General features: G+C 42.3%; 1 protein-coding gene across 2 annotated transcripts in view; it reads right to left on the bottom strand.

The window, feature by feature from the left end:
* Nucleotides 1-14,752, bottom strand: part of ITGA6 (integrin subunit alpha 6) — a 1,068,325-nt gene that overhangs the window by 627,612 nt on the left and 425,961 nt on the right. For both annotated transcript variants that reach the window (XM_044075540.1, XM_044075541.1), the window contains exon 4: nucleotides 11,638-11,893. In XM_044075540.1, the coding sequence (XP_043931475.1) occupies nucleotides 11,638-11,893 (256 nt within the window). The remainder of the gene's footprint in view (nucleotides 1-11,637; nucleotides 11,894-14,752) is intronic.

The following is a 14,752-nucleotide window of genomic DNA, read 5'->3' as shown; positions in this document are numbered from 1 at the left end:
GGCGACTGGAGACCAATTTTGGATCTCAGCAACTTAAACAAGTCTGTCACCCACACCAAATTCTGGATGGTCACAATTCAGTCCATCCTTCCCTTTTTAAGAGAAGGCGCTTGAATGTGCTCTATAGATCTCCGGGATGCGTATTACCACATCAAGATGGACAAATGCTCCAGGAGTTTGCTTCACTTCTGGCTAGGAGCCAGTCATTACCAATTCCATGCCCTGCCGATCGGTCTCTCTACAGCACCCAGAATGTTCACAAAATGCATGGCAGTGGTAACAGCTCACTTGAGACTAAAAGGATTCTGTGTGTTTCCATAGCTAAACGACTGACTCCTTACCACCCCCACCAAGCATCTTCTGGTAACTGCGCTACAACATACTCTCTCTCTGGCAAAATTGTTTGGAATAACGATACACTGGGAGAAATCAAATCTTCAAATTCGAGTGATTCTTTCTCAAACATCAGCCTCTGCAAGAGAAGTTCTCCAAGCCCTAGGTTCTACGGCTGCGTCAATTCCAATAGTGCCTCTAGCAAAGCTACATATGTGAATTCTGCAATGGCTCCTTCTGTGTCAATGGTCCCCAAACTGTCATCCCCTGGAGTACAAGATTCGAATAACCAACTCCTGCAAGCAGGACCTGCTTTGGTGGATGAGGCTAGACATAGATCTTTGGAGCAGCCCATTTCAACCCTCCCAGCCCACAGCCATCATGACCATGGATGCTTCCCTGATTATATATCAATGTCCTAGAACTGAGAGCCATGCTGTTAATGTTGCAGGCATTCCATGCGGCTCTCCTTTCCGGGACAACTGCAATCCAATCAGACAATATGTCAGTGGTCTGCTACATCAGCAAGCAAGGCGGAACCAAGTCCTAACCCCTTTGTCGAGAAGCCATGAGAATTTGGCAGTGGGTGATAGCTTCCAACCACTTTCTGATAGCAATGCATATCCCGGGGAGCTCCAACGTGATTGTGGACAAACTGAGCAGATTCATCTTCATGCCCCACAAGTGGTCCCTCAACCCTGAGGTGGCATCTGTAATCTTCAGCCAATAGGGCCAGCCTTGCTGCGATCCTTTTGCCTCCTTGTCAAACACCAAGTGCAGCAGCAACTTTGCCCTACTTCCCCCAGAGGGGGAGTCACAGAGGGACGCTCTCATCCATGATTGACCCACAGGACTTCTCTACGCCTATCCTCCCATTCCTCTGAACCCACAATTTCTAAAGAAAGCTCTTCGGTTGAGATGCAAGGTGATCCTCATAGCCCCATTCTGGCCTCAACAAGTTTGGTTTCCCTTTCTTCGGCCTCACCTAGTATTCCCTGGACCCTCTACCAGATCTGATCACTCACCCCCAGGGGCTGAGTCACCCGAACCTGTCCTCTCTCAAGCTGACAACTTGGTTTCTCCACTTCCTCCAGTCGCCAGACAGGCTAATCTCTACTCACCTGTTCGAGACATCATTCTGGCCTCTCACAAACCATCCACCAGAAGACTATATCAGGATAAATGGAAATGATTTTCCATCTGGTTCAAGGATAATATGCTAGACCTGTATTCGGCTCCAGTTACTGCAGTGCTTCAATACTTGGTTACGTTTTTTGATAACGGAGCCTCTGCCTCTACAGTACAAGTACATCTAGTGGCAATTTCTACAATGGTATAGACTGCACCCCTCATCTCTTTACGCCTCTGCAAGGCTTTCCTCAAAGGCACCTCTCATCTCAGGCCTCCTCTCAGACAGCCCATAGAACCATAGAACCTCACATTAGTTCTCTAGTCTTTGACTCAAAAGCCCTTTGAGCCTGCGGCTAAGTGTAACCTAAAGTTTTTGTCTTGGAAATCTTTGTTTCTGGTGGCCATTACCTCTGCCAGAAGAGTTTCAGAGCTGCAGGCATTGTGTATCAAGAGACCCTATCTGTTCTTTTTTTTTTCATAAAGACAGAGTGTCACTTCGGATGAACCCATCCTTTCTTCCCAAAGTTGTTTCTGAATTCTCTATTAACCAGTCCATTGATCTACCAGTGTTTTTTTCCGAATTTTGCCAATAGAGGAGAGTATTGTCTTCATGCCTTAGATGTACATAGACAATTAAGATTTTACTTAGACAGGACCAAATCTATCTGTAAATCTGAACAGCTTTTCATCTCCTTTTCTGGACCCAAAATGGGAGAAGCTGTTTCCAAGGTTACATTATCTAGATGGCTAAGGGACTGCATACGTGTCACCTATTCCCTACATAATGAATCCATTCCAAAAGTTAAAGCCCACTCCACTAGATCTATGGCAGCTTTATAGCATTCCATTCCCAGGGCATCCACGGATGACATCTGCGTAGCAGCTACTTGGGCTAAGCCTCATACTTTTATCAATCATTACAAACTGGACCTGGTCTCCAGGGGGAAAGCTGCCTGTGACTCAATGGTGCTCAGGAATGTTCTTCCATAAGGGCCCCTCATGGACCTCAAGGTAGCTTGAGATTCTGTCCCATCGGTGATGAATGGAAATAAGATTAACATCATATAAAGAAGTTATGTCTTACCATAATGTTCCATCTGTGTTGTTCATCTTCTTTCATTCATCACTTCCCACCCTCTTTCCCCCCTCCAAAGGTTCCTGGGGGATGCCTTGGGTCTAAGTGGTGCACTAGGGTACTTGCGTAGAAGTGGCCTCAGCTTTACTTCCTTTCTTAGCAAACTCGATCTGAGGTAACAGGGAGAAGGGCATTCTGGGTAGAGACTTAGCTCGAGAATTTTTTTGGCTGGCGCAAAGTTGGTAATAGGCCGACACGGTTCCAAGGGCTCGGAACCGAATCCATCAGTGATGAATGAAAGAAAATACCAGACAAGGACGCCAAACGAACCAAAAACTAAGACATGAATGGCAAAAGAACGCAGGAGAACAATTCAGGAAGCCACAGGTCAAATAGCGTATAAAAATTTTAATATCCACTTTCGTCACAACTTCATCAGAATACCTGATGAAGTTGTGACGAAAGCGGATATTAAAATTTTTATACGCTATTTCACCTGTGGCTTCCTGAATTGTTCTCCTGCGTTCTTTTGCCATTCCTGTCTTCTTTAGTTTTTGATGAATGAAAGAAGATGAACAACACATATGGAATGTTATGGTAAGACACAACTTCTTGTTTTACTACTTTGATAAACAGTTGTAACAGTAATGCAATTTTTTTTATGGAATACCAAAGATAACTGCATTATGATTAGATGATCCTTAAATGACCCAGTCAAGTTCAGAATAACTGCAAAAATAAGTTCTAGAGGAATCCACTACCTAGTTTGTGAATGTGCGATTTAGTTAAACCTCCTTTTATAAATCATCTAAAAATGTTTGTGTATAATGTGAGTTGGCTGTCTGATGTTCCCATATGATATTCAGATAGCTGAAATAAAATGGTTTATGAAATATTGCAGACTCCAGTACATTTAGAAATGCAACCTGATGGTTCGAATTGACAGAGGAACTATAATAATGTTACTAAATTCAAAAAGTTAAGACATTTTTCAATTATAGTACTATTGTCTCATTAACATGCACTAGAAGTAGCTGTCTTGAGTCATAAACAAGTACTAAAATTTCCCCACCTGATGTGGTAGACACTCAGATGTATTGAATCTTGAGTCTGTTCCCATGGATAAAACCCTGACTCTACTCCAGATCTGTGTTTGTCTAGCAACATAGGTGTCAGGGGGGGGTCAGGGGGAGAAATGAGAGTGAGTACTGATTTCAACTCATCCATCAGGGGTGGGGGGAGAACAGATGGAATTGCTGTACTGGCCACATCTGTACAAGTGCAGCTGTACTGCCCACAGCAAGGAGTGTACTGTGCGTCACACTTCACAACAGTATGTCTGTAAGCTGTCCAAGTGCAGCTGTGCTGCCCACAGCAAGGAGTGCAGTGTGCCCCACATTTCACAATAGCATGTCTGTAAGCTGTACTGGTGCAGACGTACTGCCCACAGCAAGAAGCATATTATGTCCCACACTTCACAGTAGTATGTTTGTAAGCTGTATGATGGCAGTCATACTGCTCGCAGCATGGAGCATAGTATGACCCACACTTCACAGTAGTATGAGTGCATCCATACTGCCCACAGCAAGATGTGTAGTGTGACCCGCACTTCACAGTAGTCATGTCTGTAAGCTATACGAGTGCAGCTATGCTGCCCACAGCAAAGAGCATAGTGTGACCCACACTTCACAGTAGTATGTCTGTAAGCTGTACGAGTGCAGCCGTACTGCCCACAGCAAGAAGCATATTATGCCTCGCACTTCACAGTAGCATGTCTGTAAGCTGTATGAGTGCAGCCATACTGCCCACAGCAAGAAGCATATTATGCCTCGAACTTCACAGTAGCATGTCTGTAAGCTGTACGAGTGCAGCCGTACTTCCCACAGCAAGGAACGTAGTGTGCCCCATACTTCACAGCAGTATATCTGTAAGCTGTACGAGTGCAGTTGTACTGCCCTCAGGAAGGACAGTAGTGTGGCCCACACATCACAGTAGTATGTTTGTAAGCTGTATGAGTGCAGCTGTACTACCCACAGCAAGGAGCATAGTGTGCCCCACACTTCACAGTAGTATGTCTGTAGGCTGCATGAGTGCAGCCGTACTACCCACACTTCACAGTAGTATATCTGTAAGCTGTACGACTGAAGCTGTACTGCCCACAGCAAGGACAGTAGTGTGCCCCATACTTCACAGTAGTATGTCTGTAAGCCGTACTGCCCATGGCAAGAAGCGTAGTGTGCCCACACTTCACAGTAGCCATGTCTGTAAGCTGTATGACTGCAGTCATACTGCCCACAGCAAGGAGCATACACTTCACAGTAGTAGGTCTGTAAGCTGTATGAGTGCAGCCGTACTTCCCACAGCAAGGAGTGTTGTGTGCCCCACACTTCACAATAGTATGTCTGTAAGCTGTAGGAGTGCAGCTGTACTGCACACAGCAAGGAATGTAGTGTGCCCCACACTTCACAGTACTAGGTCTGTAAGTTGTACGAGTGCAGCTGTACTGCCCACAGCAAGAAGCGCAGTGTGCCCACACTTCACAGTAGCCACATCTGTAAGCTGTACGATTGCAGCCGTACTACCCACAGCAAGGAGCATACACTTCACAGTAGTAGGTCTGTAAGCTGTATGAGTGCAGCCGCACTTCCCACAGCAAGGAGTGTTGTGTGCCCCAAACTTCACAGTAGTATGTCTGTAAGCTGTAAGAGTGCAGCTATACTGCCCACAGCAAGGAGAGTATTGTGCCCCACACTTCAGAGTAGTATGTCTGTAAGCTGTACAATTGCAGCTGTACTGCCCACAGCAAGGAGCATAGTGTGCCCCACAGTTTACAGTAGTATGTCTGTAAGCTGAGAGGTTGGACAAGTGCATGTAGTTCCTGAGAGAGCAACAGCAGTGGAGTGAGCAAAAAGCTGAGGAAGAGGGAAAAGTACAGACCACAGGATCAGCAGTTTGTGTCTTAAAACCATAATACCAAACTTACCTCCACCAGAAAATAAATGGGCTGGAGGATCACATTGGTCCGCTAGGTGCAGGAACACAGTGCCATGGAGTTGGTCCTGCAGAACCCTCTCCCTATAAATTGTACTAAATCCTGGAATGTGAAGAAATGAAGTATCCCATGCTTCAGCTATTGCTACAATGTTACAACTGTATTCACCAAGAAATACAAGTACTTCATCACATTTGTTCCCCAGGCTCTAGCCATTATCCAGATAAGCACTCAAAGATTTATTAAATCTTTGGTTGCTTGGATATTTTGCACAATATGGCGAGACATCCCTAAAATACCCACTACGGCTCTTTGTACACTCTTGCTTAACAGTTCATCCCCTAAGGAGTATAAAAGTGTAACAAATGCTTTGAAAAAAATATATTAATTTTCTTCCAGTAGGTTAAGGCATGCATGCTGTTCTTCAAACCCCACTGCCAAAGCTGGTTTGTCGATAAAGACAGCCTTGGTAAATTTATAACCTGAAAACTTGGGAGATAGCAACATTTCATTAAATAAATTTCACTCTGTTGCCTGCAGAAAGTTGGGTTACTGCAACAATTGTTACATGTATTTATGGGGTCACATCCACAATCACTCTTTCCTGAATGCATGACAACAAAATCTTATGTTTTAGTATTTGCAGTACATTTATCACAACTAAAGAAAAAAAGTTATCTGTAAACCAGATAAACAAGAATGTGACCCACTCACTCTGAGGTATTACCAGAGACTTGTAGTTTTACTTACAAACATGCCATGAGTATTGGACAACATTTGGGGCATCATAAAAAGACACAGCTAGGGAACTAAAGTCTATTACTTTAGACAGAAATACACCTAGTCTAGAAAAATGCTTCAGGATCCTTGTCTCCTCATATTGGGTCAAGGAGATACAGTTCTCTGGCCCTACCCACTCCAACAGGGACAAGCTTACAAAAGACTAGTGTGTTGCACAAGAAAGTGCTTTCCCAAACTAACCAGTACAGTCAGGTGTGTGACAGGCATATGCCAGGTGATGTACAGATCTGGTGCTCAGTGGTACCTTTATCAGGCACGGTACTGGGATCAGCCTACAATTTTTAAGGATATATTCGTGTACCCGTCTGGAAAGGTCCTACCCGACTTACTTATTTGTTTTTGTGTGACTTCAAATAATATGAGGCATCACAGAAGTAACAAATAAGAGAGGAACTTTGGATCTGGCTTGCTTACCTAAACTGTAGGCCCTGCTGTGGGATCTTCCTAAACTTGAGTTGAGGGGCCTTAATGGCCCTGAAGGGGGACAAAGGGAAAAGTCCATGGCTCCAAATGCAAAAACTGAGTTACAGCAAAGTTGAGTCATCAGGTTCCTTCCTGGGATCAGGCCAATCACATACATACCCCATCCAGCTAACCAAGACAGAGGCAATGCCTATACTCCTGTATGATAAGAGCTTTAGATGCACATCATCTGGGCCCCCTTACTGTCCACCAAAGTGGCAGACTACCATGACTTTGAGCAATCAATCAATCATTAGTTGAGGGTGACCCACTGGTGTGTGTGGCCAAGATCCACTCTACACTCTGTTAGTGTTTTGATGGTGTTCCAGCAAAAAAAAAGGTTCCTTATGGGACTCTCTTGCCAATCCACATAAAGGGCATTTTTAATTACTGCCATGCACCTGTCAGCTGTTTTCATCTCTGAAGTTGGCAAGTGAAATGCTGTCACTTACAACAGTGTTTCACTCTGTCCACCACTTCCAGGCAGGTAATACGATAGTAGATCGAATCTTAGCAAATTATGTACAAGTCACACAAAGAAAGCTGAACATTTCACTGCCTTAGGCACTGAACACGCAAACATATGCACAGTGAAAGTCAAAACAGACATCCAGCTGTGCAGATGGCAGAATTGAGGGATTCGGGGGCTGGTTGTGCTCTTATACTGCAGTACATCACAGTGTCTGCTAGTGAAGAGAGTGCAAACCCCAATCACAGGCACATTGGGAAAAATTACAGAATTCTAAAGGAAAATGATGGGATGAACCCAGCCCTATACCCACTAAGGATTGTTTTCCGATGACAGATCAATAGACAATTTGACTCAATATTCACCAGTACAGCCTTCTAAAGCCAGTAGGAAATGTGTGTACTGCACATGGGTAGTTGCATGGGAGGAGGGATTAATACTAGTCTATTCCATGTAAAAAGTAGGTACTGAATGTGCTAATAAATGTGCATAAAGCAACAGAGCCAAATGGGAACGAACCAATGAGCCATTAATTCTTATGTCGGTGGGGGCAGTGTTCAACTTGCAACACTATCCATTAACAACAGTTTTGTTTCATAAAAAGGACAGGATAATCCCACTTGACAAAAGCAGCAATATTGGAGATAAACACAACCTAAATCAGACACTACTGCTTGAAAATGATGCAATTACTTGGAAAGAAGTACAGTACTTGAAGACAAGTGGGTATATGATCCAAAACAATACAGGATTTCCATCAGGAAGGACATGCAACTCATATCTTGCATATTTCTTTGATTGGTTCATAGAAGTAACAAATAAGAGAGGAGCTCTGGATCTGGCATACTTATATTTTAATTAGGTATTTGATGTAGCCCCACATAATATAAATATGCAAGCTATCTAACCCTGAAATATGCCATACAATGACATCCTAAGTTTGTCTAGCAAAGAGGACACAAATTAAAACTACAATGAACCCACTGTACACAGTTACAAGTGAAGTACTACAGGGTCTCTCTCTCCAGGACTAAGACCAGACTATCTCAATGACTACGTAAATGGCCCAACATATCCTTGTTTGGCCTATCTCTGGGTTATTCCTATTCAAAATATAAGAGCTAAAAACTTACACAGGAACGCAAGGCTAAGCTTCTTTAGATCCTCAGAGATCAATAGCCTAGTAATTACCTATGAACCTCTAACAGAATGTGAGAAACTAACCAAAGCATAAAGAGGTACTAGAATAATCTTAAACCTGATAGCCAAACTCAGAAGTAGCAAGGAACTCTAGGGCATTACAGGATGCAGAGGCAATACCAAAATCATCATCACCACCACTATCATTATCCCCCTTTCCCCCCATTTTCTACATGGGGTGGGGGTGTCATGTCACCTGTCACAATCTCTCTCTATGTTCACTGCCACTCTCCTACTTTCTTCAGCACTCATGCCTGACTGTCAGGACTGCTCTCACACAGTTCTTCCACCTCTCTGCATGATGCCCTTGTTTCCACTTGCCATCGTTCTGACCTTCTTCACCAGACTGTCTTCTGCTTTTCTGCACACTCCGAACCACTGTAATCTGTTCTCTTTGATCTTTTCTACAAATGGAGCTATTTTTGCTTCTGCTCTTATTTCCTCATTTCGTCATCTGTCCCACAGTTTGCATCCTAACACCCCTATCAGGCACTTTATACTCCATCACCTTTAGGTTTCTCAACTGCTCTGCCTTTACTGCCGTGGCTTCTGTACCAAAAAATAGTACTGGTCACACCACTGTTTTGTACAACTGACATTTCAGCTTCTTCGGCATTCTTCTGTCATACACTACCCCTGACACCCTGTGCCAATTGGCTGCAGCCCCTCTGGGTCTAGCTTTGACCTCTTCATTCAGATATCCTTTCACTTCAATCACCCTTACCAGACACTTGAAGCTGTTAACTAGTTCCACTATCCCTTCCATCTCACTGCTCAGCTTTTTCTGATTTCCCCATTTGCTGCCATTTCAACTGTCTTATCTGTACTCAATTTTATCCCATGTGCCTTCAGTTTTGATTTCCATTTCCCTATTTGCTGAAGCTCTTGCTCAGAATCTGCATGTAATGCTACATCATCTGCATACAACAATTGTGATGATTTGGCTCCTATGACCTGTTTACTAGTATAGTCCACTCACCAGTATGAACTGGAGTGGGTGCAGCTAAACCCTGATGCACCCCCACTCCCACTGGGAACCCCTCTGAGACCAAACGTTCGTATTTGAGTAATTGAGTCCTTGTACATAGCCTGCACTAATTCTACAGATGCTTCTGGGACTTTGAACCACTGCAAAACTGTCCAAATCAACTTTGAGACCTTGTCATATGTTGTCTCCATGTCTAAAAATCTCTAGCTTCTTCTCAAGTATCTGTCTCAAGGCAAATGTTGGGTCAGTTGTCCTGTACTCTGATCTGAATCTAAACTGTTCATCATCTATCTTACTTTGTACTACTCTGAGTATTTGTCAATCACCTTCTGCAGAACTTTCATGCAGTGTGATAAGAGTTTGATACTTTTATAGTGCATACAGTTGTGAATGTCTCCTTTGATCTTGAACAAGTGTATGCTTATTGGCCTGTTATCTGGAATCTGCATTTCTCTCAGTACTGCTATGAGTACCCTTAGGAGACATTTCTTCCTATCTCATCCAAATGTTTTTATCATATCTGCTGTGAATCTGAGCCTGCTGCTTTCCCTGACTTCATTTTCCTTAGTGCTGTGCTTAACTTCTTCTATGTTGGGCTTCTCTTCTCTCATCATGTCTGGTTCTAAAAGCAGTTCAGAAGGGTTAAAGATGGCAATGGTAAAATCCTCCCTCCTTTTCAGGGAATTCACCCTCATCCTCCAAATCAAACATGTCTGTTTCGTCCTAGTCATCAATCACACACTTTCTGTGGGTGCTATAGAACCAGATCTCCCAGATCTGTGGGGGAAAAGGATTTAAATCAAGAATTCTTCTGGTAACAAAGAATGATTCTTCTTGGAGTCCTGTTCTCAACCTGCCTTTTTTAAACCTATTTATGAAAGTTCCAAAATTCAAAGTGTTGTCACTACAAGCATTTTTACCTCTCACTCCTCCTCTAAGTCGGTTGGTAACTTTAGACTTATTCCCCTCACAGTAAGTAGGATCAATGCTCATTCTTCAAGGATGTTGGCTTTTTCTGTGGATTTTAAGAAAGGCTAGACACTAGAAGCATTCTACAGGCAGATTTGTCATCTGCACTTACTTTTATAAAGCATTACAAACTAGATTACTTTTCCAAGTGTAGAACTAGCTTTGCTAGGATCATTCACCAGGGGTTCCTGAACCTTCCCCCTTCCAAACTGTATAAGCTTTGGTATTCTATCCACACAACTACTGGTAAAGCAGTAATAATGATGAACATAGTATTTAGTTATGTAAGTAAAGTTACTACAAAAGCAGAAGTTTGAATGTATCACTGCTGCAGTAGCCGCACCTGTCCTCCATACCCTTTCAGTGATATGTCTGTTTCCAGGATAAAGATTTGTACATTTAATTTTATCTTTACCTTTCTTATCAGGACTGTAGCCTCCCATTTTTAGTTGACAAGGAAGTCCTGAAGCTTTTGGTGCCCAGGCTGCTGTTTTTCCTCCACTTAGGAAATTATGCAACCAGAAACCAACAACCAGCAGGTTGGGTGTATGTGGGACAAACCCAAGACTTTGGATGGATGGCCCTCTATTACATCCTTGGCAGGAGATATCACCCATACAACTAAGGCAACTGCAGCAATGACATATTCAAACATCTAGTGTTATGGTAAGTTTACTTACACATCTGAACTTTCTCTTCTATAAGAGGGTGTAACACAGAAATTGCTAGTTTAACAGCCACGTAAACATTATTAGAATATTTCTGCTTCTGCAGAGTTGTGTATCTTGTACTTTTTTAAAAAATTTCTACTTCAGACAGACCAAAACAAAGTGCTTATTAGTTATTTAAACTGATGACAGATGCATTTTTTATTTAATTTTATACATACTACAATGATTTGTAACTTTTGTAAAAGAAAACAAAAATGAAGAATAAGCAAATAAATTATTGATAGATTGAGTTAAGCATCCCTTCCATTCCTATAAATTTTACAACACAGTGCACAATGATGAGTACTTAAAAAACCTAATTATACTGAGATCTTTGTCAAAGAAACCCCCATCAATGCCAAAAAGCTTCTGAAAATATAAAATGCAAACAAATTAGTATTTTACCTTCTATAAAATAAACTACATGTAGTGCCCTCAATGAGGACCTTTGCTTTTTACCTTCAAAAAAGTTATCCTATATATTACATTTAAAAAATAAAGTCCTACCTTTCCAGTTGTAGGTGCCTGGTGCTCCAAACATGATGTAATGATAGTCTCTAGTAAATGTAGCAGCTACACCTTGTTGGCAAGAACCAAACTTCTCATGACCCCGCAATCGTCCATCACAAAATCGCCAGTCTCCACCATCCATATCATCTTTTACAGTAAGATCTTGACTCAGCACATAACATCGTCCAATGATATCTCTTGATTCTTGGACTGTATTCATGAATAATCTCTTTTCATATCGATGTGCACAAGTCTACAAGCAAATTAGAATAATGTCATGATTTAGCATTAGGTTAATAAAAATCTATTCAACACAGAGTAACTTAACAACTTTTCTATAATCACTGCAAGAATAACTTCCATTTTCTGCTGTAACAGAAAAGAAGAGCTGTGCAAAACCTTTGCAATACAGCAGAGTGCCATGGACCACATGGTGGGGTTCAGTGATTATGATTTTTGCCTCACTGTTTTGTGGTTTGGGATTCAGTCCTGCTTTCGAACACTATCTGGCAGAGTTTACATGTTCTCCCTGTGTCTATATGGGTTTTCACTGAGTACTCCTATTTCCTCCCAAAAATGCTATTTGATTAGGTGCTTTAAAAAGTGTCTCTATGCATCTTGCATTTACCTATGCCCTTGTGGCCTAGATTGTCACTTGTGACACAGGCAAATTTACATTCACATATAAAAGTAATCACACTATAATTAACATAACAAACATTTTACTTCACATATATTGCTATATATCATGTAACTTAACTCATTACATCTGCGTGACACCTCCAGGCACATCTGCAGTTAACACCTACTAAATAAAGCCTCTAGGCGTCAAATATTGCTTGTTCATATTTGCATTAATAATTTCAAAACCATGCTATGTACAAAGTCTTAAAGCTTACACAATGGCAAATTCAACTTCATTAACATTTGCCTTCCATGTAGTGCAAGTAAATAGATATTAACTGTTGTTTTTATGATATTAATTTAGATAGATATAATTTTCACATTTTTCTAATTATCTCAACAAAGTACAGTTTTGTACCTACCATAAATGTAGATGTTCAAGTGTTCACCCTGCCGCAGTCATCACACTTGGGTTATCCTGCCGTCAGGCGGTCCCACAGTTGGCCCGAATTCCAAAGTCTTGGTCCGGCGTCGGTTGCTGTCGCTTCTTCCCTGACGTCAGAGCGTCAGGGGTATATAAGAGGCATCAGACGCCATTTTCTTCAGTTTTTCTTGCCCCAGATGTCAGGTGCCCCCAAAAGGTAGGCAATATATATATATATATATATATATATATATATATATATATATATATATATACACATACATATATACATATACATATACATATGGCTATATAAAACTAAAACAAAACCCTTAGGTACAAGCAAATACACCACAGAGGTAGTATAGGATAAAGTGGCAGAGATACGTTCAGCTAGTTCAGAGGGGATGGAGGGAGGGTAACCTGGACTGCAGCAGGGTGAACACTCGAACATCTACATTTATGGTAAGTACAAAACTGTACTATGTTCATCGTGTTACCCTGCTGCAGTCATCACACTTGGGTTGAATCCCAAAGCTAAGGAGGGGAGGTGGAGTCAAACAGGGTTAGAAGAAGCTAGTAGGCCCTGCAAAACTGCAGTGGCAAAACCAGCTCTAGTCTTAGAGTAAAGATGTAAGTGATGGTGTTTGGTGAAGGTGTGCACTGAACTCCAAGTAGCAGCTTCCAGAATATCCTTGGTTGGCACTCCCCTGAGAAAGGCTGCTGAGGTAGCTGTAGCCCTGGTGGAGTGGGGCCTAATGTTAGCAGGTACTGGTTTCCCATGATGTGTCTAGCAGACACGTATGCAATGTCCTATCCATTTAGAAATGGTCTGTTTTGAGATAGCTTTTCCTTGTGATCCTGCAGCATAGGCTACAAAGAGCTGGTCAGTTTTTTTCTGAAAGCCTTAGTTTTATCCAAGTAGTAACATAATTGCCTGTGAATGTCCAAAGAGTGCAGGAGTCTTTCTCCTTTGTTCTGGGGATTAGGGAAGAAGGTGGGCAAGTGAATGATTTGGTTTAGGGCCACACTGGATACCACCTTTGGCATAAAGGAAGGATTAGTTCATAGAGAGACTCTGTCTTGATGAAAAATGAGGAAAGGTTCCACTGCCATTAGTGCCTGTAGCTCTGAGAATCTTCTAGCTGAGGTTACTGCTAGTAGTAGGGCAGTTTTCCATGAAAGAAATTTTAAATCAGTTGAAAAAGCTGGTTCAAAGGGTGGCAGTGTAAGCTTTTCCAGGACAAAGTTGCGATCCCAAGTAGGTGTTGGAGCTCTTCTTGGTGGTCTTAAGTTCTTAGCCCCTCTGAGGTACTGTCTTAGGAGCGGAATGAAAATAAAGGAGGATCCGTGCTGTAATGTGCTGAAATTGCTGAGACGTGGATCTTAATAGATGAAAAGGAAAGTCCTTTGTGTAACATCTCAGTTAAACATTGTAGAATCTGAGGAATGTTCGGCTCCAGGGGATTTAGGCCTTTAGCCTGGTTCCAGGAGCAAAATCTTTTCCATTTGTCTGAATAGGTTTTCCTGGTGCTGGGCCTCCTGGCCTCCAGAATGACATCCATAACAGCTTTGGATAAGGGTGTTGGCTGGTTGTTTAGGTAATTTGCCATGCAGCCAGGTTTAAAGTCTTGAGCTGGCTGTGTAGAATCAGATTGTCTCGCTGGGTGAGCAGGTGAGGAATTTGTGGCAAAATCCATGGTGGACCCTGGGCCATGTTCCTTAAAATTGGGTACCAATGTTGGCGTGGCCAGTCTGGTGCAACGAGAATCATTTGTGGCCTCTCTAATCTGACTTTCAGCAGTACCTTTGCTAGAAGAGGCAGTTGAGGGAAGGCATACACTGTTAATGTTTTCCAACTGAATGAGAGAGCGTCCACTTTCTAAGCTAGTGGATGGAAGGTCCTTGTGCAAAATTTTTGAAGTTGGTGGTTGTGGGGGCTTGCAAACAAATCTATGTCTGGGCGTCCCCATTTTTGAGCTATCATTGCAAATACTTGTGGATCTAGTTTCCATTCGTGTGGATCCATGATGTTTCTGCTTAGGTCATCTGCCAATGTGTTTT

This window comes from Protopterus annectens, chromosome 6.part1, assembly GCF_019279795.1.
Source record: "Protopterus annectens isolate FY-2018-M chromosome 6.part1, PAN1.0, whole genome shotgun sequence".
Taxonomy (NCBI): domain Eukaryota; kingdom Metazoa; phylum Chordata; order Ceratodontiformes; family Protopteridae; genus Protopterus; species Protopterus annectens.
This window is presented reverse-complemented; position numbering and strand designations above follow the sequence as displayed.